The 26890-nt window shown below is 34.6% G+C and overlaps 1 protein-coding gene across 1 annotated transcript in view; it reads right to left on the bottom strand.

Moving 5' to 3' along the window:
* The window catches only part of CFAP47 (cilia and flagella associated protein 47), an 890592-nt gene that overhangs the window by 268092 nt on the left and 595610 nt on the right, over positions 1–26890 (bottom strand). Inside the window, 3 exon segments of the mRNA XM_078146130.1 lie at positions 1844–1955; positions 20612–20719; positions 21917–22092. Coding sequence (XP_078002256.1) covers positions 1844–1955; positions 20612–20719; positions 21917–22092 — 396 coding nt within the window.

Raw genomic sequence — 26890 nt, 5'->3', positions numbered from 1 at the left:
AGAGTCATTCCAGCCATAGAAGAAGGGAGTATTCTCACAGCATCAAAGCAACCTGTAAGACCTTCAGGGTTAGAGAGAAAGGGTTGTGGAGACAAGTTGATTTTTGAGCTCCAGGGTAATCTCACTACTTGGATTAGCTACTAGAATATTAGTCCTCTGGGGGAGCATGATATCTGTCATCTGTCAGAAAAAGGTTCAAGTGTGGAAGCCAGAAAAGTATCTACAACAGTTCCAGGAAACGACCCAGAGTGCTGGTAGCTCATCTGTAGGAGTCAGAGATATAGAAGTGGCAGGAGCTGACATATTAAAGGCAGGTTAATGGAGGGCAATGAAGAGAGCCTATGACAGTTGTTATGGAAAGGGGTATGTGGCTCAAATAAAGGGGCTCCAAGAAGTTATAGAAGCTGTCCACTGCATAAAAAGCATCTTATTTCAGATGTAATTCTTTATTACAAGAAGTTCCAAGATGTAAATAAAATTGTTCTGTATTTTGGTATGGGTGAACCTGAGTATTTGTGAGAGAAGCTATACTACCCATGAGGAAATTCCTTAATATTAATGTTCCAAAGGCAATAGATGACTCCGAAGTCCCCAGAATATAGCCAGACCCTTTACATTAGAAGCAAGCCTAAGGCACAAGGATTCCAAATAATATGTGTTAGGGTTTTCCTCAACCCCCACAACAGATATAAAATAGTTACTAAAGTGATACTACTGAAATTTATTAGTCTGATTCACTCACACATACTATCTCTGTCCCTCTGCATAGAATTTACTCTTTCACATCTTTGCTTGTTAGAATCTTTCTCTTCCTGTAAAGCTGAACTCAGGTGTTGTCTCCGTTATGAAGTTTTCCTTGACCCTTGCCACTTCCCCCATTTAGAAATGAATCACCTCCTCCACAGACCTTTCATGTCACTGTTCTTCCTACAAGATTTTAAGCATCATGAGGATAGGGACTTGCAGTGTCTTTCACTTTTGTATCCCTCTCACAGAGAGGTGACTTACAGCCAAAGAAGGTGCTTATTAGAAAATGAATTTTTCACTCAATTCACCTTTAAAAAGAAATAGTCTGTCCTTGCTACAATATCTCTGTGAGAGGTAGTATATGACACGGCCACTGGGTTTGGAGTCTAAGTATATGGGTTCAAATCCTACTTCAATCATTATCTGTGTGATTTTGGGCAAATCATTTAACCTCTCTTGGCTCTAGTTTCCTCATCTGTAAAATGAGGAGTTGGGCTAGATGACCTCAGGAGTTGCATCTAGCTCTAGCTCTGTGATCATTTTATTCAGAATTAGTCAAATCTAAAATCCTGTTATTTTAGATTTGGGAGTAACCTTATGGACTACTCCAATCACTTCATTTTATAAATGAGGATAACAAGGCTCAGAGTGAAAGATTCACCTAGCTAGCCAGCAATAAAAAAGGAATGATAAGGAGCAGCCAGGTGGCTTAGTGGATAGAGCTCTGGTCTTGGAGTCAGGAGGACCTGAGATCAAATGTGAACTCAGACATTTGATACTTACTAGCTGTGTGACCCTGGGCAAGTCACTTAACCCCCACTGCCTCACCAAAAAAAAAAAATAAAGAGGAATGAGAATCAAGGTTTTCTGGTTCCCAGCATAATATTTTCCCCACTACATTGTTATTTCCTACTAAGTTTTGGTTTGGGTTTTTCTTTTAATGATTTGATGACTTTTTATCCCAATTGAAGCAAATTTGGTGCAGCACAAAACAATGATTAATATTAATTAATTAAAATTATTTTATTTTGGATTCTATGTGTTCTGCTAGAAGCTGTAACAAAGATAGTTTTTATTGTTTTCCAAACATACTTACCATTGCTTTTTTGTTTGTATCCAATAAAAAATTAACAGGATTATTGTTGGTAATTGTCAATTCCAGGGTTTCACGAGTAGAATTAACTAAAGGGATAATCTGACGGACTTTCCTGTAAGAAACATCAATGCATAACTAATAGGACTTAAATCAATATACTGGATAAAATAATGTTCAGCAAATTCTATTATTTTTTTCTAATTTGAAAAGCAAGAATAATCTTAGATGAATGAATACATTACTTTGATTTTATAAAACCCTTGTATCCTTCTTTGTAAGAATTTCCATACTATTGCTTGGTTTATGCATTAAAAACAAAAACAGTAGCTTGCAGTTTTAGAATTGTGACATACTAAATAAACTTTACCTAAGCACATATATGACCATGTCATTCGCCTACTCACTAAATACAGCGGCTCTATATCTGCTTCTAGGATCAAATATAAACTACTTTATTTAGCTTTTGAAGACCTTCAAAACCTAGCCCCAACCTATCTGTCAAGACTCATTTGCCATTATTCCTCTTCTAACACTCTATAAACTAACCAACCTGGCCCTCTTCATATTCCTCACATACATTGCCTCGATTTTTCACTAGTTGCCTTGCGTGGAATGAGAAATTCTCCCTCCTCCCCTACACTTCGTAGAATCTCTTTCTTCTATCAAGATGTAACAGAAGCAGTACCTTCTACAAGAAGTGTTCCCTGATCTTTCAGACTGCTAGAGTTCTCCTCTCTACCTACTTCGTACTAATTTTCTATTCTTTCTATGTATAATATTAATACTTATATGTTTTCATGATGCATTCTCTGATAGAATGTAAACTCCTTTAGAAATGAAATTATTTCATTCTTTTTACTTGTATCCCCAGTAGCACAAATTATGGACTTAATAAATGCTTATTGATTGACTGACTGATGATTGTCAAATCTAACATATTAGAGAATATAAAAGTAGTGTATGGATTGTACTATATATGTATGGATCATGAATCTTTAAGATCCACCATCCATAAAATTAATAGGACAGAAATGAATGATCATCAAGTGACAAATAATACCACATGTATTTACTTTCCATGCAAGGAATATTTGAGAGCTTATAATTGTTACTCCTAAATCCTTTTGATATATAGCTTCTAGATCATAATTCTTCTTTATCATTTTATAACCTTGAGCAATAAAATCAAATTATTGAATATAGTGCTGTCCATTTATGTGTGCACTGTCTCCTACTCAAATTTATCTCCAGTTCCCTCCTCTCTCTCAACCAAATATATCAAGAACAATTTTTTATGTCAAGATGATTATAGCATTCATTAAGACCTAGGGAACATTCACTCTCTGCAATATGTATATGATTTTTAATTATAATTCTGTGACCCTCCAACAGAGCAAAATTAACAGTATAAGAAAACTGAACATCTAATCAGACCAAATTGTAAAACATAATCTGAATTCCTCTTTCCGGAAAACTACATTAAAAAAAAAAACTAAATGAATACATAATGATATATCTTAAAATAGATAGATTGTAAAATACTATTCTTAGAAAATATATTGCTCAACAGACCATAAATCACAAGCTAGTTGTTTCACCAAAGCTGCCTATATTTTACTCAAAATGTTCAAAGAAAATGATTAAATGAAAATCTATAAAATGAATTAACCCAATACCATAAGGATCATTTTAGTCTCTTAGTTTTACAAAGGAGAATCTACTCAGTGTTAACATAAGGAAGTCATTACTTCATTTTGGAATACGTGTTAGTATAACAAAAAAATTTTAGAAGGCTTAGGTGGGGATAACACAGGACACCAGCAATATAGATTGCAATGAAATAAAATGATCAGATTTAAAGAGAACAAATTTGATCACAATTTAAATGAATCTGTGGGTTGACATATATTTCATATTTGAGTTTAATGTATTACATATCCAATACAGAGCCCCAAGATTTAATTTTATCTTGCCATTGATATTTTGTTGCTGTTTTTCAAATCATGTTGTGTTACAATGAAATTAAACATGGGATTCATCTGACACTCATGCCTTTATTTTAAAAGGAACTAAGTAAAAAGCTATTGATGTCTATCCAAGGGTAAGCAAGAGCTAATAATTTATTAATTTTTAAAGAAGTCCCACTTTTTCTTATGAAAAAGGAGTTAATATTGCGTAATTGATTAACTAATGCAACATTTTTACAGTGTATGTAAGATATCAAACATAATTTTTTTTCAAAATTGAATTTGTTAATCTCCCCGAACATCGATGTACATCCATGAAATCAAAACAGATAGATGCCTTACAGTATTAATAGGTTTTAAATTTCAGATTGATGCAGGTTAATTGCTTCACCTGCTGGAGAGTTAACACTATTAGTATTTGTGGTAGAGTTTCTACAGTTTATATTGCTTTTGAAGAAAAAAAACCCTACCATCTCAACTAAATGTCTACTGAGTTCTCTTCTATCTGTATCTTCATTCAGAATATGTGATACAGTGTATGGGAGTTTAAAATGTGTAAAAACTAGCTGCTTTCTGTTGGTTAAGCATCTACCTTTTGTGGACAGAGCCACTCCTTCCCAGTTCTTTCCCTCAGTGTTCCCTGTGGGAATACCCATCTCTTTCAAGGGTACAAGGGAGGGGGCTTTTGAACCAGGTGGAAGGAAACAATAAGAAGGTAAAATTATTTGAACCTACAATCTAAGGGAAGGGGGTCTGGTTTCTTTTTCACCAAGAATCAGCCCAACACTCTGGTTTTAGATCAATTGTGCCCAGGGAATTTATATAGTATGATATTTTTTTCCTCTGCTTTCTAGAGGTAGCCATGAAATACATATTTTTTAAAAATCAGTAAAATGTTTTTCATTTATCTCAAGAGAACCAAGCTAGTATGATTCCATCACTTTTGGCAGACTCCATCTACTTCTTCATATACTACATATGGCTTCACTATCCTGTCCTTCTCATTCTAAAGTTTGAAACGCGTACTAATCACGCCAATCATACTTTTCTTATGTCAGCACTCATTCTACTAGTCAACAAATATTTATTAAGAATTTAATGTGAGTCAGACAATGTGCTATGAAGGGAAAATAAAGGTCTTGTCCTAAAGTAGTTCGCATTTTATTGCATAATATTACATGTAAACAACTACATGCATACAAGATACATACAGTGTAAGCGAAAGGTAATTTCAGAGGGAAGGCAATATCAAATAAGAGAGAAAGAAAGCCCTCCTGCAGAACGTAGGATTTGAGCTGAATCCTGATGAAAACCAGACACCAGAAGGAAGACAGAAGCCAGAAGGAGGCAGAGATGAAAAGAGAGAATAATCCTAGCATAAGGGATAACCAGTGAAAAGGTATGACTTCAGGTGATGAAGGGTTGAGGAACAATATATAAGCAAGTAAGAAGAGGGGAATAAATTGTAAAAAGACTGGAAAAGTTGGAAGAAATTAGATTGTAAATGCCTTCAAATGCCAGACATATAATTGTGTATTTGTTCCCATGGGTAACAGCAGGTGTGAAGTGATGAGGGACTGCTCCAGGAAAGCAGCTGTTTTGAGTAGAAAGCAGGGGACAAAAGAGGTAAAACTGAGAAACAACAGATTGGACATGAGGGGTGAGTATGGGTTAGAAGCCAAAAATTATACTGGAGTTGTGAGCCTTTGTAACTGGGAGGTTACTTGTTTCCTCAAATGTAATAATAAGTATATTTGGAAGAGGGAAATATTTGAGAATTTTTTGAACATGCTGAAGTTCAGATGCCTATGTGTTCAGGGCTGTAGTTTAGTTTTGATTGTGGAACAAAATGAGATAGTCATAAGTCATCCAACAGTTAGTAAGAAGACATTTGCTTTGCCATAATGGGAAAAGGATACTCTATAGGGATAAGCATTGAGGGCACCTAGAGTTGATTCAGAGATGCTTGCCTACTTTGCCCCAGTCAAAGTTCCAAGTGCCCATGGGGCTCCTCGTGACTATTTTGCAGTCAGGTGATGAGAATATGCTATCAATAGTCTGAGCCTTTACCGTCTTGAACCAAGTCTTGGGGAAGGTCTCAATACCTTTTGTGGAAAAACTAGCCTAATTCACAATAAAAATGGTTATGGCTCCAACTATATCATGGGACATCCAATTTGAGAGGCTCACGAGGCAATTGGTGATGCAAGACTGGACCTCGGGAGAAAGAGTAAGACTGAATATATAGACATTTAGTAGTAGTACAACAGAAATGCAGAGTAATATTAAAAGAATAAGCAATTGTTTATATTAAAGAATAATATTAAGAATAAACTTTGGATTTAACATAAAGCTATCCTGGACAGGAAAAGAAAAAGGCAGGATGGTGAGGAGCAGGCAGATCACTGCCTAATATTAGTTCTGCCAAAAGGAAATATTCCCAAATCACCTTGCTGAACAGCCACAGACACGAGTCTCTCAGCCTCAGGATGCTCAAGTGAGCACACTGTGGAAGACAGGTTGAAGTGGTGGTGGCAGGGCAGAGCTCTGGTTGCTAGTGTATATAAGCTCACTGGCGGGCCTCACCAATTGCCTCCCAATCTTGATTCTGTATCCTTCAAGTCTCACTCCTTCAAACTTACTTGGCAGCATTTAATACACACCTTGCCTCTCCCAAGACTTCTACTCTCTTAACAAGGGAAGCCAACAGTGTTCTTTAAGAAACCATCTCTCCTCTACTCCATGGATCATAATAAACCAACTCAAAAGTCTGAATGTGTATGTCGTTGACAAAGGGATAAAAGGCAAATTTTTAAAAGGTGTAAAATTTTAAAAGGGGTAAAAAGTTAAAAGGTAAAAAAAAAGGGGTAAAATAAAATCTTACATAAGATTCATGTAAGCCCTGATGGGAACTAAAGGAGAACATTGTTTTTGCTGAAGGTTTTTGTAGTTTTTAAATGAGATCTGCTTCAATATTTTATGTCATGACTTATGAAAATAAAGAATATTTTCCTATTTTAAAGAACTTCATAGGTAAGTGAATTGAAGTAACCTACAGGCACCTTCAGGATTAAAATCCACAACTTTTAAAACTTATATTCTTCCAGCAAAGTGTTAAGAAAATCTCATATACTGAGTAGAGGAAAAACAAAAAGGGGAAAATGGACAGGAAAATTTAGTCTTTAAGTGACTGCCAAAAAACCAAGGAGCTGGAAAGAAATTTAAAGCATCATCTAATCTAACCTGCCCTTAAGTACCAATTTCACAATAAATCACATATGGATACCAAAATGAAGATTCAAGTACATGTTAAGAGGTTTTATATCAGAGATATTTTATAATTGCTATTTTTAAAATATCCTGTCCACTTAACTAATGGACAAAATTAAAATTTAATAATACGTAATTGTTTTAGCTTTTGATCTATTGTTAAATACTGCTATTATTTCATCTTGGTCTTGCTATTTTACAACAGTGATAATAAAATATTTATTATGCCCCCTGGACCATTTAAAGTAGTTATTATAAAATCTTTTCAGGCAGATCTTTTATAAAAGAATAAAATTCTTCCCCAATTGATTAATGAAAAAATCATAATTTTTAATGCAGACAAATGAATAGATTTTTAAATTTATTCAACCAGTTACAATTATTTTCATAAAAATATTTTTAACTAAGTAAAGGCAACATGAAATATATCCCATCCAATTCTAGTTAATAAAAATGAACAAAAATACATAATAAAGCATATATGAATTATTGAAAATCCTCCTCATTCAGAATCAGACTTGCATTTATTGGGCATTGGACACAGAAGACCAAGTTCAAATGCCACTACAAGCCTTTAGCTTCTGTATCACCCTGGGCAAGTCAGTTAACCTCTCTTAGCCTTGGTTTTCTCATCTGTAAAATGGGGATAATAATAACACCTCAAAGGTTTGTTGTAAAGGCTAAATGAGATTGTGTATGTACATGTGACAATGTATACACGCACACACACACACACACATATATATAAAACATTACATATACACTATTATCTGTTATGTCCCATCAGTATATATACTTCAAAGCATTATGTAAAAGCTAGCTATTATTATTCATTCAACAAGCTCTATTAGCATTGGCCAAATGTTTGTCAGGGATTACAGTCATTAGTTATTTTGTTCTAAAAGTCAACAAGGGATAAATCAGCATTATGGATGAATTAGGCTCAGAAGGAGGTAAATATTAAATAAGCCGAAGGCAAATAATGTCCAAAGAAAGATAAGGATCAAAACTGAGAAAACACTAATGTCATTAACAAGGAGCTATACAGTGGATATGCTTAATTAGGGTTAACAAAGATTGTACAGGGATGCCAATAAAGATAAAAATTTGCTTACAACATAGGCTTGTTTTAAAATTCAGATATCCCATGGTCCTTTTATCTGTCCTTCAAGAGAATTTCTGCAACTGCATCACTGAAGTACATAATCTTGAGCTCAATGGTGGAGGTTTATGGAAGTATGATAGAAGATAAGAGGAGTAGGTGACTTTGCTTCTGGGCAAGCTCCCAACTGCAATCTTCTAGCCTGTATTTTTCTCATTCAACCAGAAAGTCTAGTGTCGTAAGTGAAGAATTCAAATTTTTCCACATTACAGACTTTTCCTGGCCATCCACCAGTATCACAAAGGATAATGACCATTTCCAGTACTCGTAGATGGATGCAATTCCACATCATTGTGGGACTTTTGGGGTGGGGGAGGAGAGTGGATCTCTAAAAGTCAGTTGATTGAATATATTGAAACAGGCCATCATTATTTTAAAGGTAGTTTTTGAAGCATGTTTTTAAATTATTATTGGAAGAAATGATGATGCCAAAGATGGCAAAACAAAATATCTGAGGTTTCAAAAACTGATCAGTCCCAAAGAATTAATTTCTTAAATTTTGTAAGTTTGCTTATTTCATATAAATAGATTTTTTTTCATTTTAATAGACTAACATCTATTTAAAAGAATTCTCCCCATATTATATTAAGGAATTTAATGTTTATTTTTTTATCTGCCACTCAAAATACTCCACAGAAGTTAAGGATTGTTGTGAAAAAATTCTAAATCTCACATTTAGGGGTACAGATCAAAAGAGACTTTATTCAGAAACATATAGCTATGAGGGGATTCAAAAGGAAGAATTCCATTGAACTCAACATATGGCAAGTTTTTTTTGTTTTGTGGGGAAAAAAACAATTTATTTTATAAACTATCTCCACCTGGTCATACCTTAAGGGAAGTATTATTAAAATATTATATAATATAATTATTATATATAACATATTATATAATACAATATTAATAAGAAAATATATAATATAAAATAATAAATGATATGATATTAGTAATATTTGTTATTAATTAATATTAATATATATTAATGCCTTTTGTCTAATGTGACTCCCCAGCTGTCTCCCTATACTAATGTCTCTCAACTTGAAACCTGATATTGTGCTAGGTCCTTCTTGGACATTGCTATGAATCTTTAGTTTAGACCCTGCTTCTTCTTCCTCTAAAACCACTTACTCATTGCTTGCTGCTTCTAGCAAATTTGTTGGTTAATTTTTCATCTTTGAGAGGCTGCATGGTGTAGGCTCATTTACAAAAACCTTATCTCTCCTTGCTATTCTCTGGAATTCTGCATTCAGTTGGGTTTATTTTCCCTTTTTAATGTTTGGCTGTGACAGTTGCACTACAAGCAAAGTCAAGCTCTGCAGAATCAATGCTTTTGATTTGTGCTGCTGGAGAAGATTTTTGAGAGTCCCTTAGACAACAAGAAAATCAAATCAGTCAGTATTAAAGAAATTAATTCAGGCTATTCACTAGAAAGTCAAATGCTGAAGCTGAAGCTTAAATGCCTTGGCCACATAATGAGAAGATGGGACTCATTGGAAAAGACTCTGGTGTCAGGAAAGATTGAAAGCAAAAGAAGTAGGGGATGCCAGAGGATGAGATGGATAGATAGTATCACAGAAACAACAAACACGAACTTGAACAGACTTTGAGACATAGTGAAAGATACAAGGGTCTGAAATGCTATGGTCTATGGAGTCATGAAGAGTTGGACATCACTGAATGACCGAACAACAAAATGGTGTAGGCAATAGAGAGGGCTAAGCTCTGACTCAGAAAGACCCAAATTAAAGCCCCATCTCTAACATGCTGAATGTGGGTCTCTGAGTAAGTTTCTTACCTCCTCCACGCTCCTAAGCAATTCTCTAAGACTAGACATTGGGATCACCCACAGTAGTACAGGAGATTTCATCACCTCAAACCACCGATGGGGAAACTGAGGCCTTGAGGCAGGTTCCCCACCCCTAATATACCATCAAGAATACAGGACTAGTAAACACAAATAAACAAAAAAAATCCTTTTCATGGTCTCTATATGCAGTGTAACTTCCTCGTCCCCACCTTCTCCTCATTCCTGAAATGGAAGACGTTTTGGCCCACATCATCAACCTTGCCCAATCTAGGTCCCACTAGGGACCAAGCCATATAGGGCAATATAGATTTTACTCCTGTTATTATAATTATTCTGGACAAATCATTTAAACCATTTTTAAGTTTAAGACAATATACTACCATATTCTTCCACAAAACCTTTAAGCCATTGAAAAATTTAGAACATTGGTGTTTTCTTAGTTTTTTTTTCCTCTCTTTTCCCCTTACACAATTGTTTAATATTATGTATTCATCTCTAGTATTAGTATCTAATAGTAATATTAGTAGATAGCTCTGCACTTTTTATCATATATCTTCTCTTCTTACTACTACAGTTTCCCTCCCTAGTTATTACAAAACACCTGGAATATTGCAACATGTTACAATATTATATACCGCAACAAATATATTATAACAACAATACAACATATTACAGCTTTCTCATAGGCCTTCCCACTTGCATGCTATGCTGCATTTAATCCATCTTTTACATTAATTTTAGATTCATTTCCCTTATGGTCAAGTCTGATTATGTCACTTTTGTCACTGCCTTCACTGCCACCCTCCTACAAACAAATACAATTAAAATTCCTTAGCTTGGCCTTCAAGTTGCTCCACCATTGAGAAACACTCTATTTTGCCAGATTTATTTCATACTCTTCCCCTTTTAAGTACTCCACTCAAACTGATATGCTTTCCCCCTAAACAGGTCCTGAATTATGTTGCCTCTGGACCTCTGTGAATGTTCTTCTTGATGCATGGAATACATTCCTTCAACTACTGCTAGAAACTATATTATTGTGCCCATTTAAGAGAAGAGGAAAATGAGGCAGATATGCCCATTCTTTTTTTAGTAGTACTTTATTTTTTTCCAATTAAATGTAAAGATAGTTTTCAACATTCATTTTTATAAGATTTTGAGTTCGAAGTTTTTTTCTCTTTTCAGTTTTTTCTGAAGACCATCTGCTCATCATTTCTGATAGTACAATAGTATTCCATTACATTCATATACCACAACTTGTTCAGCTATTTTCCAATTGATGGGCATCTCCTCAAATTCCAGTTCTTTGCCACCACAAAAAGAGCTTTTATCAATATTTTTACACGTCAGTCCTTTTCCTTTTTTTATGAAGAGATGATGCATTCTTTTTTTAAAATTTTTAAATTTATTTATTTTTAGTTTTCAACATTCATTTCCAAAAGTTTTTGAGTTTTAAATTTACTCTACTTCCCTCCCTCCTCATAAGGTGGCATGCAATCTGATACAGGTTCTACATATACATTTTCTTTTTTTGGTGAGGTGCCCAGAGTCACACAGGTAGTGAGTGTTATGCGTCTGAGGCTGATTTGAACTCCAGACTCCAGGGGCAGTGCTCTATCCACTGTGCCACCTAGCTGCCCCTACATACACATTTTTATTAAACATATTTTCACACTAGTCATATTGTAAAGAACAACTAGATGAACTGAAGGAACCACGAGAAAGAAGAAACAAAACAAAAAAAGTGAGCAAATAGTATGCTTTGATCTGCATTCAGACACCATAGCTCTTTCTCTGAATGTAGATAGCATTTTCCATCCTGAGTCTTTTAGAGTTGTCTTAGATCCTTGTATTTCTGAGAAGAGCTAAGTCTATCAAAGTCAGTCATCCCACAGTGTGGCTGTTACTGTGTACAATGTTCTCCTGGTTCTGCTCAGTTCACTCAGCATCAGTTCATTTAAGTCTTTCCAAGTTTTTTCTAAAGTCCACGAGCTCATCATTTCTTACAGCACAATAATATTCCATTGCATTTATACACCACAACTTGTTAAGCCATTCCCTAATTGATGGGCATCCCCTCAATTTCCAACTCTTTGCCATCACAGAAAGAGCTGCTATAAATATTTTTGTACACGTGAGTCTTTTTCCATTTTTTTTAATATCTTTGGGGTAGAGCCCTACATGTGCTATTGCTGGGTCAGAGGGTATGCACATTTTTACAGCCCTTTCGGCATAGTTCTAAATTGCTCTCCAGAATGCTTGGATCAGTTTATACCACCACCAACAAAGGATTAGTGTTCCAATTTTCATTTTCCTGTTTTGTCATGTTAGTCAATCTGACAGGTGTGATGTGATACCTCAGAGATGTTTTAACTTGCATTTCTCTAATTAACAATGCTTTAGAACATTTTTATATGATTATAGATAGCTTTAAGTTCTTCATCTGAAAACTGCCTGCCCATATCCTTTGACCATTTATTAATTGGGGAATGACTTGTATTCTTATTAATTTGATTTAGTTCTCTACATATTTTAAATATGTGGCCTTTATCAGAGACACTGGTTGGAAAAATTCTTGCCCAATTTTCTGCTTCCCTTCTAATCTTGGTTGCACTGGCTTTGTTTGTGCAAAAGCATTTCAATTTAATGTAATCAAAATTAATGTTCTCTATCTCTTGTTTGGTCATAAAATTCTTCTATTCTCCAGAAATCTGATAAGTAAACTACTCTTCGCTCTCCCAGTTTGCTTATAGTATCAGCCTTTATATCTAAATCATGAACACATTTTGACTTTATTGTGGTATATGGTGTGAGATTTTGATCAATGCCTAGTTTTTGCCATACTGTTTTCCAGTTTTCCCAGCAGTTTTTTTTTTTTTAAGGAGTGGGTTATTATCGCAGAAGCTGGTTTTAGGGTTTATCAAATACTAGATTATTATACTCATTGACTACCATGTCTTGCATACTTAACCTACTCCACTGATCCACCACTCTATCTCTTAACCAGTACCAAGCAATTTTGATGATTGCTGCTTTATAATAAAATTTAAGATCTGAAATAGCTAGGCCACCTTGCTCTGCATTTCTTTTCATTAGTTCCCTTGATATTCTGGACCTTTTGTTCTTCCAAAATAATCTTGTTATTATTTTTTTCTAATTCTATAAAATAATTTTTGGTAGTTTGATTGGTATGGCACTAAGTAAATTAGCTCGGGTAGAATTGTCATTTTTATTATATTAGTTCAGCCTACCCATGAGCCATCGATGTTTTTCCAGTTATTTAGATATGATTTTATTTGTGTGAAAAATGTTTTGTAATTGTGTTCATATAGTTCCTTAGTTTGTTTTGGTATGTAGACTCCTAAATATTTTATAATGTCTACAGTAAATTTAAATGGAATTTCTCTTCCTATCTTCTGCTGTTGGGCTTCGTTGGTAATATATAGAAATGCTGATGATTTATGTGGGTTTATTTTATAGCCTGCAACTTTCCTAAAGTTGTTTTTTATTTCAAGTAGTTTTTTACTTGATTCTCTAGGATTCTCTAAGTATATCATCATGTCATCTGCAAAGAGTGATAGCTTTGTTTCTTCTTTGCCTATTCTAATACCTTCAGTTTCTTTTTCTTCTCTTATTGCTAAAGCTAATGTTTCCAGTATCATATTAAACAACAGTAGTGATAATGAACATCCTTGTTTCACTCCCAATCTTACTGGAAATGCTTCTAGCTTGTCCTCATTACGTATAATGCTTGCTGAAGGTTTTAGGTAGATGCTATTTATTTGTTAAGGAAGACTACATTTATACCTATGCTGTCTAGTATTTTTAATTGGAATGGGTGTTGTATTTTGTCAAAAGCTTTTTCTGCATCTCTTGAGATGATCATGGGGTTTCTGTTGGTTTTCTTGTTGATATGCTCAATTATGCTGATAGTTTTCCTAATATTGAACCAGCCCTGCATTCCTGGTATAAATCCTACTTGGTCATAGTGTATTATTGTGATAAGTTGTCGTAATCTATTTGCTAATATTTTGTTTAAAAATTTTGCATCTATATTCGTTAGAGAAATTGCTCTATAATTTTCTTTCTCTGTTTTGACTCCTCTCAGTTTAGGTATGAGCGCCATATTTGTATCACAAAAAGAATTTGGTAAGACTCCTTCTTCACCTATCTTCACAAATAGTCTATATAGTATTGGAGTTAATTGTTCTTTAAATGTTTGATAGAATTCGCATATAAATCCAACTGGCCCTGGAGATTTTTTCTTAGGAAGTTCATCAATGGTTTATTCAATTTCTTTTTCTGAGATGGGGTTATTTATTTTACTTCCTCTTCTGTTAATCTGAGCAATTTATATTTTTGTAAATATGGATCCATTTCCCTAAAATTGTCAAATTTGTTGGCATACAGTTGGGCAAAATAGTTCCTAATTGCTGTTTTAATTTCCTCTTCCTTGGTGGTAGCTTCACCCTTTTCATTCTCAATACTAGTAATTTGGTTTTCTTTTTTTTTTTAAATTAAATTAACCAAAGATTTATCTATTTTATTGATTTTTTCATAAAACCAGCTCTTAGTTTTATTTATCAGTTCAATAGTTTTCTTAATTTCCATTTTCTTAATTTTTCCTTTGGTTTTCAATATTTCTAATTTGGTGTTTAATTGAGGATTTTTACTTTGTTCTTTTTCTAGTTTTTTTTAGTTCTATGCTCAATTCATTGATCACCTCTTTTTCTATTTTATCTATGTAAGCATTTAGAGATATAAAACTTCCCCTGAGAACTACTTTCCTTGCATACAATAAGTTTCGGTATGTTGTCTCATTACTGTCATTCTCTTGAATGAAGTTATTGATTGTTTCTATGATTTGCTGTTTGACCCACTCATTTTTTAGGATTAGGTTATTTAGTTCCAATTATTTTTAGTCTATCTTTCCATGGTCCTTTATTACATATAATTTTTATTGCATCATGATCTAAAAGGGATGCATTTAATATTTCTACCTTTCTGCACTGGATTATGAGGTTTTTATGCCCTAGTACATGGTCAGTGTTTGTGTATGTGCCAAGTACTTTCTATCTCCAATCAGTTTTCTCCAGAGGTCTATCATGCCTATCTTTTTAAATGTTCTGTTCACCTCCTTAACTTCTTGTTTATTTCATGGTTAGATTTATCTAGTTCAGACAGGGGGAGGTTGAGGTCCCCCCCACCAGTATAGTTTTGCTGTCTATTTCTTCCTGTAACTCCTTGAACTTCTCCTCTAAGAATTTGGATGCTATACCATTTGGTGCACACATGTTTAGTAATGATATTACTTCATTGTCTATGTTGCCTTTTAGCAGGATGTAGTTTCCTTCCTTATCTCTTTGATAAGGTCTATTTTTGCTTTTGCTTTGTCTGAGATCAGGATTGCTACCCCTGATTTTTTTTACTTCAGCTGGATCATAATAAATAGCTCCAGCTTTTTATCTTTACCCTGCCTGTGTCACTCTTTTACAAATGTGTTTCCTGTAAACACCATATTGTAGGATTATGGTTTTTAATCCATTCTGCTATCCATTTCTGTTTTATGTTAGAGTTCATCCCATTCACATTCACAGTTATGATTACTGTGTCTTTTTCTCCATCCTTTCCCCCCCTTTTTATGCTTTTCTTTCTCCTTTCTCCTTTTCCCTCCTCACTAGTGTTTTGCTTTTGACCACTACCTCCTTCAGTACCTCCTCCTTTCTATTAGCCCTTTCCCTTTTCTTCCCCTTACCCTTACTGCTTCTTCCCTCCCTTCTAACACCCCTCCCTTTTCTTTCCCCTTTTCCCTCCTGTTGCCTATAGGTTAAGTCAGATGTCTATACCTAACTGATTAAGTAATTCTCCTCTTGAGCCAAATCTGATGACAGTAAGGTTCAAACAATGCTCATCACCCTCCCTTCTTTCCCTCTGCTGTAATAGGTTTTTGTGTCTTTTCCTGTAATTTACCCTTGTCTGCCTCCTCCTTTCTCAGTACATTTTTCTTAGATCAGACTAATACATTTACTTGAATCTATTTAACCCATTTGATTAGATTTTTTTTTATCATTACATTAAAGTCAACTAATATCCACCCCTTTATATATACTCCTTTAACATGGTGTAATAACAATACAGTTCAAGAGTTGCAAGTGTCATCTTCCTTTGTAGGGATGTAAACAGTTTGCCCTTATTAACAACATATTCCAACTTTCTGTCCCATTTACCTTTTTATGTTTCTCTTGAGTCTTGTACTTGAAAATTAAATTTTCTGTTGAGGTCTGGTCTTTTCATCAGGAAGATTTGGAAGTCCCATATTTTGCTGAATATACATCTCCTCCCCTGAAAGATCATGCTCATTTTCTCTAGGTAGTTGATCCTTGGTTGTAATCCAAGCTACTTTGCCTTACAGAATACCATGTTCCATGTCCTCCGGTCTTTTAATGTAGAAGCTGCAAGGTCCTTTGCAATCTTGACTGTGGTTCCATTATATTTAACTTTTTTTTTTTTTTCTGGCTGCTTGCAGTATTTTCTCTTTGACCTGGTAATTTTGGAATTTCGTTACTATATTCCTTGGTGTTTTCAATTTGGGATCTCTTTCAGGTGGTGAGCAATGTATTCTTTCTATGGCTATTTTAACCTCTGGTTCTAGGACCTCAGGGAAGCTTTCCTTTATGATTTCCTGAAAGATACTGTCCAGGTTCTTTTTTTCATCATGATTTTCAGGTAGTCTAATAATTTTTAAATTGTCTCTCCCAGATGGATTTTCCAGGTCAGTTGTTTTACCCATGAGGTATTTTACGTTTTCATCTATTTTTTTCTTTTTTTTTGTTTCCGTTTAACTGATGCTTGATCTCTCACAGAATCATCAGCATCCGTTTGCCTGATTCTAATTTTTAACAAATTGTTTTCTTCTATTAGATTTTGTACCTCCTTCCCCATCTGGCCAATTGTATTTTTTAGGGATTTGTTTTCTTCAGTGTACTTTTTTTCCCAGTTGGCCGATTGTATTTTTTAAGGCGGGGGGAAGGGTGGAGAGCAGACAGTTCCTGTGCCTTTGGGGCTTATCTGCCTATCAATAGCAGTTGGTCAGCTGTTGGTATGAGGTGGGGGGTCCTATCTCCACAAGGGGTGCCTGCTTGGAAAGTGGCTGCAGGGCCCATGCTGTAGAAGTCAGATCAGTCCCCATGGTGGTGTTATTCCCATGTGCCATTTTGTAAGAAAAGCAACTAACAATAACATGAAACTTTAAGGTTTATAAAACACATCCCTCACAATACTACATGAGGTAAATACTTAAAGTATTATTATATCCATTTTACATATGAGGAAACTAAGGCTCAAACAGGCTATGGGAGACAGTAAGTCTCACTAATTACTCATTCCTCCCTAATTAGCATAATTAGCACTGAAGCAGAGATCTACAACTATCTAGGACCATGTTATCTTTTCATTTCAGGCCTTTGTAAAATTCCTCTACTGGCTTGTAAGCTCTGTGACTATTGTTTGGTTTGATTTAATCTTTGTGTCTCCCTTATTATCTAACATGATGACTTGTATTTGGTAGGGACTTAATCAATAACTGAGGACACCTGCTGAAGTTTAGAAACTGAGAAAAAGGGCAAAAAGTCAAACATGCTGAAGAACCTAAAAATCAATAGAAGCACTTAGCATAGTGCCTGGCATAGAACAAAAAGTTTTCTCATTCATTATTCATTCAAGTAAGAATAGACCTTTGAACCACATTTCCCTAAAAGTGTCCCTAACACCTTCAATAGTAATGTTTTCAATAAGGTGTCACAGATTTTTTGAAACCTCAGTAAATATTTTAGTATCAGAATAACTTTCCTGAGCTGCAGAAATCTTGATTGGACTCATAAGCTACTGAAAAACAACTACTCACATGAAGTACAAGGGAAGAATTATCCACTCAGGGATCAGTCCTTAAGCGATGCTAACATTCGTACTCACTCCCGAATGGATTATACAGTATCTGCACAAATATTTCCTACCTGGTTCCATTTCAATCTGTGGTTCATTGGAAGCCTATTTCTAGCCATCTGTGACTGAGAGGTTGTGCCTGTGTGATAAAGAAAAACCTTCTAATTGGCTGCCAAGGAGAGGTACTGAACTAATGAAGACGTCATTTGCAAAAGTGAAGAAACAACCATGCAACAAATTAAGCCAAGAACTACTGTGAGTTTTTGGCTGTGGGAAAGGTAGTTAACCTATCTCCTATGTGGCTGTTATGTGCCTGTCAACACATGATGCCTCTATTTTCTTTTGTTTTCCTTACCTGAGGTGAAGCAGTATTCTGAGAGGAAAGTGCCCAGGCAAGCTTAGGAGATCAGGAGGCATCAGAAGTCCTAGTGACAACTGTTGTTGACAGTAGAGCCAACCAACAGTGACAGCAGTGAATGCCAGAATGGTAGTGTCCAACCACAAAGGGAGTCCTTTCAGATGTAAAGACAGTTACCTAAGGATGACAACTACTTTAGGAATCAGGAGCCCCTGTGTCAGAGACAACTGCTGGCAATGAATTGTAGACAGAGTCATCTATAAATGTTTATTATTGAGATTATTAAAAATCTGTAAAAAAAAAATGTGTCTCCTTTGGAAAGCTCAGAATGAGAAGTCAAATATTCTATCCTGTAACATTTAGATCTTCTATTGGCCTTCATCATGGCACTGGTGGACTATATAAAATTACCGCATTTCTCAAATAATTGTACCATATTTTTCAAAATTATTTAAACTTTTTCAAAATGTATTCTGACACTTGGCAAATCAATTCATCAAGAAATTAACAGGAAAATAACATTTTAGTCCAAACACAAAATTCATCTGTTTGATAATAGTAATAATAGTTTATTAACATTTATATAATTTATATATTTATATAATTCCTGCTATGTGCCAGGCACTGTGCTAAGGACTTCACAATTATTATCTCATGTAATCTTCACAAGAACTCTGGGAGGTAAGTGCTATTATTATCCCTATTTTACAGATGTGGAAAATGAGGTAGACCATTAAGACACTTGTTCTGGGTCACAAAGCTATTAAGCTTATGAAGTTAAATCTGAACTCAGGTCTCCCTGTACCATCTAAGTAGCAGCATAATTGGAAGGTCTTTTGGTTAATCAAAATAAAATATAAAAATGCAAAATAAATAAATATGAAGACAAGCAATCTAAACTTTCACCTTAGGTTCTAAGTTGTTCTTGTCATGAGGAACCTCAGCTAAAGACAAGTGATTACATAACATTACAAAAAATTCTGCGACCCTAAACATAATAACTATTTTATGTCTTTATGGAATATTATCTCAAAGTGATTTGATGTTTTTATTACAGAAACCAAAATAGTATGCATTTCATTTGAGTGATTTTATTCCTTTTTCTTTTCCAAAAGAGGGGGAATAATGGAAAAACATTTTTTAGCTGGACATTGATGCTGAAATTATGTGTTGGATAATAACTGCCTTCACTTAATATTTTTATTATTTAAATGTAAGATCTAAGGTTATTAAATTGATGCCAAATTGCTGTTTCATATACACATATTATATTATCTTTAATTTTATTGTTTATTATGATTTTTAAATTTTTTTTCAATGTAACTGCCACTTCCCAATGACCCATCTCATCAGAGTTCCCCCTTTGTATTAATTATCATAACCAAACTAAACTATGACTCTGAAGTCTCCCCATGGCATGGAGTTAACCTTGAGTTCATAGGATCATAGATGAAGAGCTAAAAGGAAACTTAAGAGTTCATCTCCCTAATTTTGCAGTTTAGGAAAGCAAGTTCCAGAGAAGTTAAATGACTTTGGCCACAGTCACACAGCTCATAAATTATGTGAACTTTTAATCCAGTCTTCATGGCTCCAAATCCAGGGATCTTGCCCCGTGCCTCATTGTCTCTCTTCAGGGCAAGACCAGCAACAAGATAAGGAGGCAAGGGATTTGAGAAAAGAGGAGAGTGTTGTGTTGAATTAGTTCACCAACAGATACATGTGGAACTTAAAGGTTGACTCAAAGCCACAATGGGGCAAATAATTCTCACTTCTCTGATTAGTGTTTTCAAACCCTTGAATGATTACTCCAGAATAGAAATAAAAAAGATTCTGTAAAACAGAAGCATCAACTACTCATAAATATTATGAAATGATGAGAAGGATGGACTGACCAAAAGTTTGGTGTTCGTCCCCAGTGACCCTATATAGAAAATATTAAATTAGCCAGTTTTTCCTTAGTGGTTCCTAAAAATTACACCTTCCTAGGGCAGCTAGGTGGAGCAGTGGATAGAGCACTGGCCCTGAAGTCAGGAGGACTTGAGTTCAAATCTGGCCTCAGATCAAACACTTCACATTTCCTAGCTGTGTGACCCTGGGCAAGTCACTTAACCCCAGTTGCCTAAAAGCAAAAAAAAAAAAAATTACACCTTCCTCCAAAAGCAAATCGTAATAATAATTATTCTTCATGTAAAATACATAAGCACATTATATCAATATATTTATTAATAGGAGAAAATAATTAGCGCAGTGACATCCAACTTACTTTCCAAGGTCACATTTTATTTCTGGCATTGTGGTTGGTTTTGGCCTTTCAGAAGTTAGCTTCAGTAAATACCAGAACTCTATACCTGCAGGAGGCTGGAAAACAACACTGGGAAGAGAAATGTGTAAAATGTTATCAGCAATACTACTGTGTTCATAAATATTAGGGAAGCAAAAACAAAATTTCAAAATAATTAGCATCATTTAGTCTGAAACATAGCTTCAAATACCTTGAATCTCAGTGTGAATGCCACTTGAGAATTCTATAATTTAAAAGAGTTTAAGTAGTTTAAACTAAAATTGTGAAATATAATTAGTTAATACATATTTTCCAAAACCATTTTTCAGTAACCATTTACTTTAGTACTTGTGTTAGCCATTCCACAGATACATTGTAATCCAAATGGAATACCACAGGTAAAGTGGCTTATTCCAAAAAGGAAAAACAAACAAGAAAATCTTCTCAAACATAACATGTGTGAGTAAACTATATTTGATAAAATCACATATCCATAACAAATCATAGTCTTAGTTTCAAGCTTATGAATATGAATGCCATATTTAGCACTGAAAATATTATTACTTGATCAAAAAAAGTAGTTTTGATAAAAGCATCAATATAACCTAGCACACAATGAAAACAGAAGATTTTGGTTTTAAAAAAATTAACGTAAAGACTTTTAAAAGTGCTTTTTAAATTAACAAGTTTGATGCCAATTGGAATGAGGATCACCTAGGTTCAAATCCTACCTCTAACTCATTCTGTTGGCGCCTCTGGATAAACTCTCATAGCTCCAGGCAATTTTCTAAGGCTAAATATCTGTCAATAAACTTTTATTAACTGCTTATTGTGCTGTGCACTGCATATCATAGATGAGATGCCTGTCTCCATACAGCAAATTTGCACAGTGGGAATTTCCTATACAGATTTTCTGTACAGAATTTCTAGTTAATAAATAAAGTCAAATGGATTTCCATAAATGGAAGTGAAACTTGTTTTCACCTGTTATGGGTCAAATTTTTTTTAGCACTTAGGTTCTGATCACATATTTAATAATATGGGATATGCATATGAAAACTACAAATCATCTAACATAACTTGTAAAGAAATAAAATGTATTAGATTTAAGAAAGCACATGGCAAAATCAAAATGCCACATTAAAAAAATTCTGTCAATTAAAAAACTTCTACAAGATAAAAGAGAATGCTCTTGAAGGTTAAGTCACACAAAGAATTAGCCAGGGTCTAAGAAGCTAGCTCCAGTATAGCAAATCTATGACATTTATTAGGCTTTCCAAAACATACCTTTCATTTGCACAGCCTATAATCATAGGAGAATATTTGACCGTGTAGGTTATTTTTTCATTTGGTTCCAGAGTAAGTGTGGTCTCTCCACTGAGGGAAATGTCTGTCAATATCACATCTAAATGGAGCTCTCTTTGTTGAGGATTAGTAATAGATATTTCAATTCCAACAGTGTCCTAAAGTTAAAAAAAAATACAAGCAGCTTTCAGTATCAACAAATAATAATTATTTTTGAGAAGCAAATCATAAGAAACCTCTTACAACACAGTTGTTTCTTTTCAGAAGTTTTATTTTTTTTTTAAACTTGATTTCACCATTGATTGCATTTCTTGTATTCCTGGACTTATTCTTTTCTCAGAAACATACATTATACAACATGATTATTATGATTTGTTAACTATGGCAAGGCAATTATTTAGTTTTTTTAATAGCAGAAACCGAAAAGGCAAAAATAAATGTTTAAGTAGAAAGTCATTTTTGTTTCTGTGCTGTTATGTAACTTCATATACAAAATATTCTTGTGCTGCTTTTGCCAATTTCCCATACTTATAGCAGGGCCCCAAACCATGAAACCCCAAATTGCCTGAAGAGTAGAGAAAATTGTACAATCAGAATTATATGGTTTGGGGTCAGCCTGGTTTATTTAATAAAACCTCCCTATGTCGCCTCCAAACCCTGTCCACATCCTCATGCCCAGAGTTTCCCACCATGGCACCTTGCCCAGGACCGTGTTACGTTTTAGCACCCAACCTGAGACTCCTTTTACACTCACAAAACTTATCTGTCTTCAGTCCCATTCATTCTATTTCAGATATGGATTATGGAATCAGCATTTTGGGGGTGGAATGAACCTTGGACCTATCCCTTGAAAGGGACCTACCTAGTCAAATCTCACTTAAAAGGAATCCTTTTTACAACCTCCCTTAACAAATGAACTAGGCTAAACCTGAAGAAGTTCAGTGATAGCACATCCATTGCCTCCTGAGGCAATACCTTGGTTTTGAAGATTTCTGTTTGCTAGAAAACTTTCTTTGGAGAGTGCTGAAGTCAAAAGCTTATACACAACTTTCACTTCTTGCACCTGGTTCTGATCTCTAGAACTACAAGTGCGTATTTATATGCATATACATGTACGTATATGCATATACATATGCGTGGAAAGAGGGACTTTTATATGTGTGTTTGTGTGTGCCTATAGTATTTTAGATTTTAAAAAGCACTTTACATCAATCATCTCATTTAAGCCTCACAACAGTCATTTAAATTAGATACTGCCTGTACAATGAGCCCCTTCTTACATGAGAGGAATCAGGTACGTAGAGCTCTGCCTATGGCCAAAGGTCAAAGGTGCAGTTTGAACAAAGAACTGCAGGTCCAGCATTCCAGTCAGCGCATATCACGCTTATTTGGGAGCAGAACCAAGTCAAATCCTTCTCCTATTTTGTAGTCTTCAAAATACCTGAACACAGTTAAGCGTTCTCTTTCCTTTGCTAAACATCTGTAATTCTATCAATAGTCTTTCATGATATGACTTCTACTCCTCTCATCATCCTATCTGCTCTTCTCTGCACACTGGTTTATCAATTGGCAGTTCCCAAAGAACTAATAAATAATTCTGAGCGAATAAATATTTTGATGGATGATGATATGTCACCTGAACAAGGTGAAATATTAAAATTTGAATGAGAGTAAGTGATAAAGAATTCCAAAAGAGAGGAACATAGTAGGAATTGTGGACACAAAGAACTGACAAGTAAAAGGAATACTTTCACATTTCAGGTTCTTTTCCACAGTTCTCAAATCAAGCTACGTATAGATGACTGGCAGGAGAGATGAGAGAATCACTGCAAAGGGATTCCATATTGTCATTATTGCTTTGTATAACACATAAAATCATACAATAGATTCCAGACGTTCATCTTAAGAAATACATGCAGCTAAGTGGCACTGTGGATACAGCACTGGCCCTATATTCAGGAGGACCTGAGTTCAAATCCAGCCTCAGACACATAACACTTACTAGCTGTGTGACCCTGGGCAAGTCACTTAACCCCCATTGCCCAACACCCCCCAAAAAAAGAAGCACATTTCTGGATAAATTGCTTAACAGTAGGAGAAAACTGGACAAAATGTGGTAGATTAGGTACAGAAAGGGAAGAAGAAAATAAGTATGTCATCCAGATTTATATTTAGATTACTATATGGCTTAGTTATCTGGCTTAGTTAGGTCAAGTGACAGAGATACAGCTCATGATCAGGAAATTTACATAACTACAATTTGTATAGATTTTTAAAGGCTTCTACAAGGATACGTGTACTTCTATGGCACAGTCACAATCATTTTGATCTCCTTTTATTTATGGAATAATATATAGTAAGGCCCAAGCAGGATCTGATTAGTCTGCCCATGACTACATATTATTCATTATCCATCTATTCTGTCTAATTTGAATTTCTTTACATGTGAGACTAAATATACTATTCAGCCACGCTTCACAATTGCACCAATCACAAATAAGCCAGCTTATGACACAAATTGGGTTTACAAAATTTCACTGGAGTTTAGTCTTTATACTTTATGGATTCAACAAATCCTCTGGCTCTTTCTACAGCAAGCTTTCCCCAATTCCTCTTAAATCCAGTGACTTCCCTCTGTTAATTATTCCCAATTTATCCTGTATGAACCTTGCTTTGTATATATCTGTTTGCTTGTTGTCTCCTGCATTAGGCTGTAAGCTCTTTGAGGGCAAACTGTCTTTTGCCTCTTTTTGTGGCACCAGTGCTTAGCATGGCGCCTCGTACACAATAAACATTTAATCAATGTTTATTGAATGATTGATTTCTCTCCCTGCATTCTCATCTGGCCTTTCATCAAATGCTGCGCATTTGTTATGTTTACATGATAACCAAGCTAGGACAACTGTGACGGTAAAAGCAAATTCCATGGACTAGCTCTCACTACCAGCCTCCCTCTCCCACTCCTGTAGTCATGGCATGGGGATAAACAGGAGCTTTGAATGTCTCTTCATGTAAGAACCTAGTTCACTTTTGTTGAGCACATGATGCATGTGGCATACTAAAAGAAAGGGCTGGTACACAAATTGAGCCCAATTCATTTTATGGGTAACTATGACATTGTTACATGTTGTGAGGTGGCTTCTACAAATAGAAGTCCTTTCTTATGCTTGTAACAGCTTATAACCAACTCCACATAGTGGTCTCATCTACTTTCTCTCATATCCTTTGTTCTACTCAGGATGAATCAGGCAGATTCCTTTAAAGAACCAACTTCTTTATTCAAAAGTGGGATTTTTCAACAATCTGTGATCACTACTTGTCTATATGGTACCGTTTTGTGTTGTCAACCATCAGTTTCCCTTTTAACAAAGAGTCCCACTTAGTGAATACTAATTATTTATTATCTTTGTTCAACATGCATTTTATTGAATGTTGCCAAACCCCCTGTGTTTTCCTGGGGATTCACGACCATAGTTATATTTCAATATCAAAATCAAAAACAAAACAAAATACCATACATATCTATGACACCCTTATCTTATACTAAAACTAAAATTTCCAAACAGATTGATAACTTAAGTCTTTTAGAAGAATGTGATCATTTGCATGTCAACAATATAATCAAGTACACTCAGGAAATTTCAAATTATGAAGTTACAAATCTTTCAACTATGACAATTTGTCAGAGAATTAGCTGATGTTCTTACCAATCTGCCATTTTCATGAATCTGATTGCATTTGGTTTCTCCAAAGGTTTTCCTACCCCAAATAATCCAATAACTTCTACAAGAGGTTGAATACTATTGACCGGTGAATTTTTTTTAAAGACGGAGATTCCTGCATTGATTTAAACTTTTTGGTTTTTTTAGCAGGACTTTTGATGAGATAAGTCAAGATGACAAGCATTTGCTAAGTGGACAAGGAACCGTGTAACTGAATTTTGAGGGTTTTCTAATTAATTATTTACTCTAATCTCAGCAGGAAATGCCCTAACTTTTCTACAATACTAAAAAAATCCATTCACAAAGGAATCCTACAACTGTAATAACCAATGAACTAGAGATTCATTCTTTATATTCTCATCTCAAATGTTACATTTATCCTTCAAATTTAAAAAAATAATCCTATTAGTCTAAAGATTTTTTCAACAAGCTCTAGTATGTGTTACCAGAAAGGGTTACTGGCATTGCTTATTTATTTTTTGGAAGGGACTTAAGAGTGAGGATGCTCTACCAATCTAGACAGCAACGTTTCTGAAACTTATAGCCTTAGAGAATAGTCTGGATCCCCTGAGAAATTAAGTGATTTGCCTGAGGTCATGCACCTAATACATGCCAAACAAAGAACTTAAATCCCTTTTAACTTTACTCTAGAAAAAACAGAAAGCCAGCTTTCTATCCACTATGTCATAGTGACTATCACTAGTATTAAATTAAAACATTTAATATTCTATAAATGGTAGAGTTTAAATCATTTAAGATTTTCACATTGTAGTCAACTTACTAGAAGTTATTTATCATCATAATAAAGCATGTTAAATCTCTGATTAACAGTGCAAGTTGCTTTTCCCCCTAGGACAAGAAAAACAGTCTATCCAAATCAGGTCATGATTTAAATATATTGTAGAAATACCAAAATACAGGAACACAAATGGTCTTTCCTTTTATGGTAGTCTATTGTTCTATGTATTGTATTTTTAAAAATACATTTCCATATTACGTTAATTTTAGAAAATTACTATGGGCAATATGAACTATGGGTACATATCATTACAAATATAAAAAATTTTATCTTTCTTTGAGAAGTTTCTTATTTTTAGTAAATACACTAGTTACAAACTACTTAATTCTAGCACTATTACATAGAGGTACTAACAGAGTTCTAAATTTGTTCTTTAACATTCTCTCCTAATTATCTACAGCATTTTTTGAAGTAAATTTATTTCAGTGAATGCTA

The sequence above is a fragment of the Phascolarctos cinereus genome, unplaced genomic scaffold, assembly GCF_003287225.1.
Source record: "Phascolarctos cinereus isolate Bilbo 61053 unplaced genomic scaffold, phaCin_HiC Scaffold_726;HRSCAF=1367, whole genome shotgun sequence".
NCBI classification, from domain to species: domain Eukaryota; kingdom Metazoa; phylum Chordata; class Mammalia; order Diprotodontia; family Phascolarctidae; genus Phascolarctos; species Phascolarctos cinereus.
This window is presented reverse-complemented; position numbering and strand designations above follow the sequence as displayed.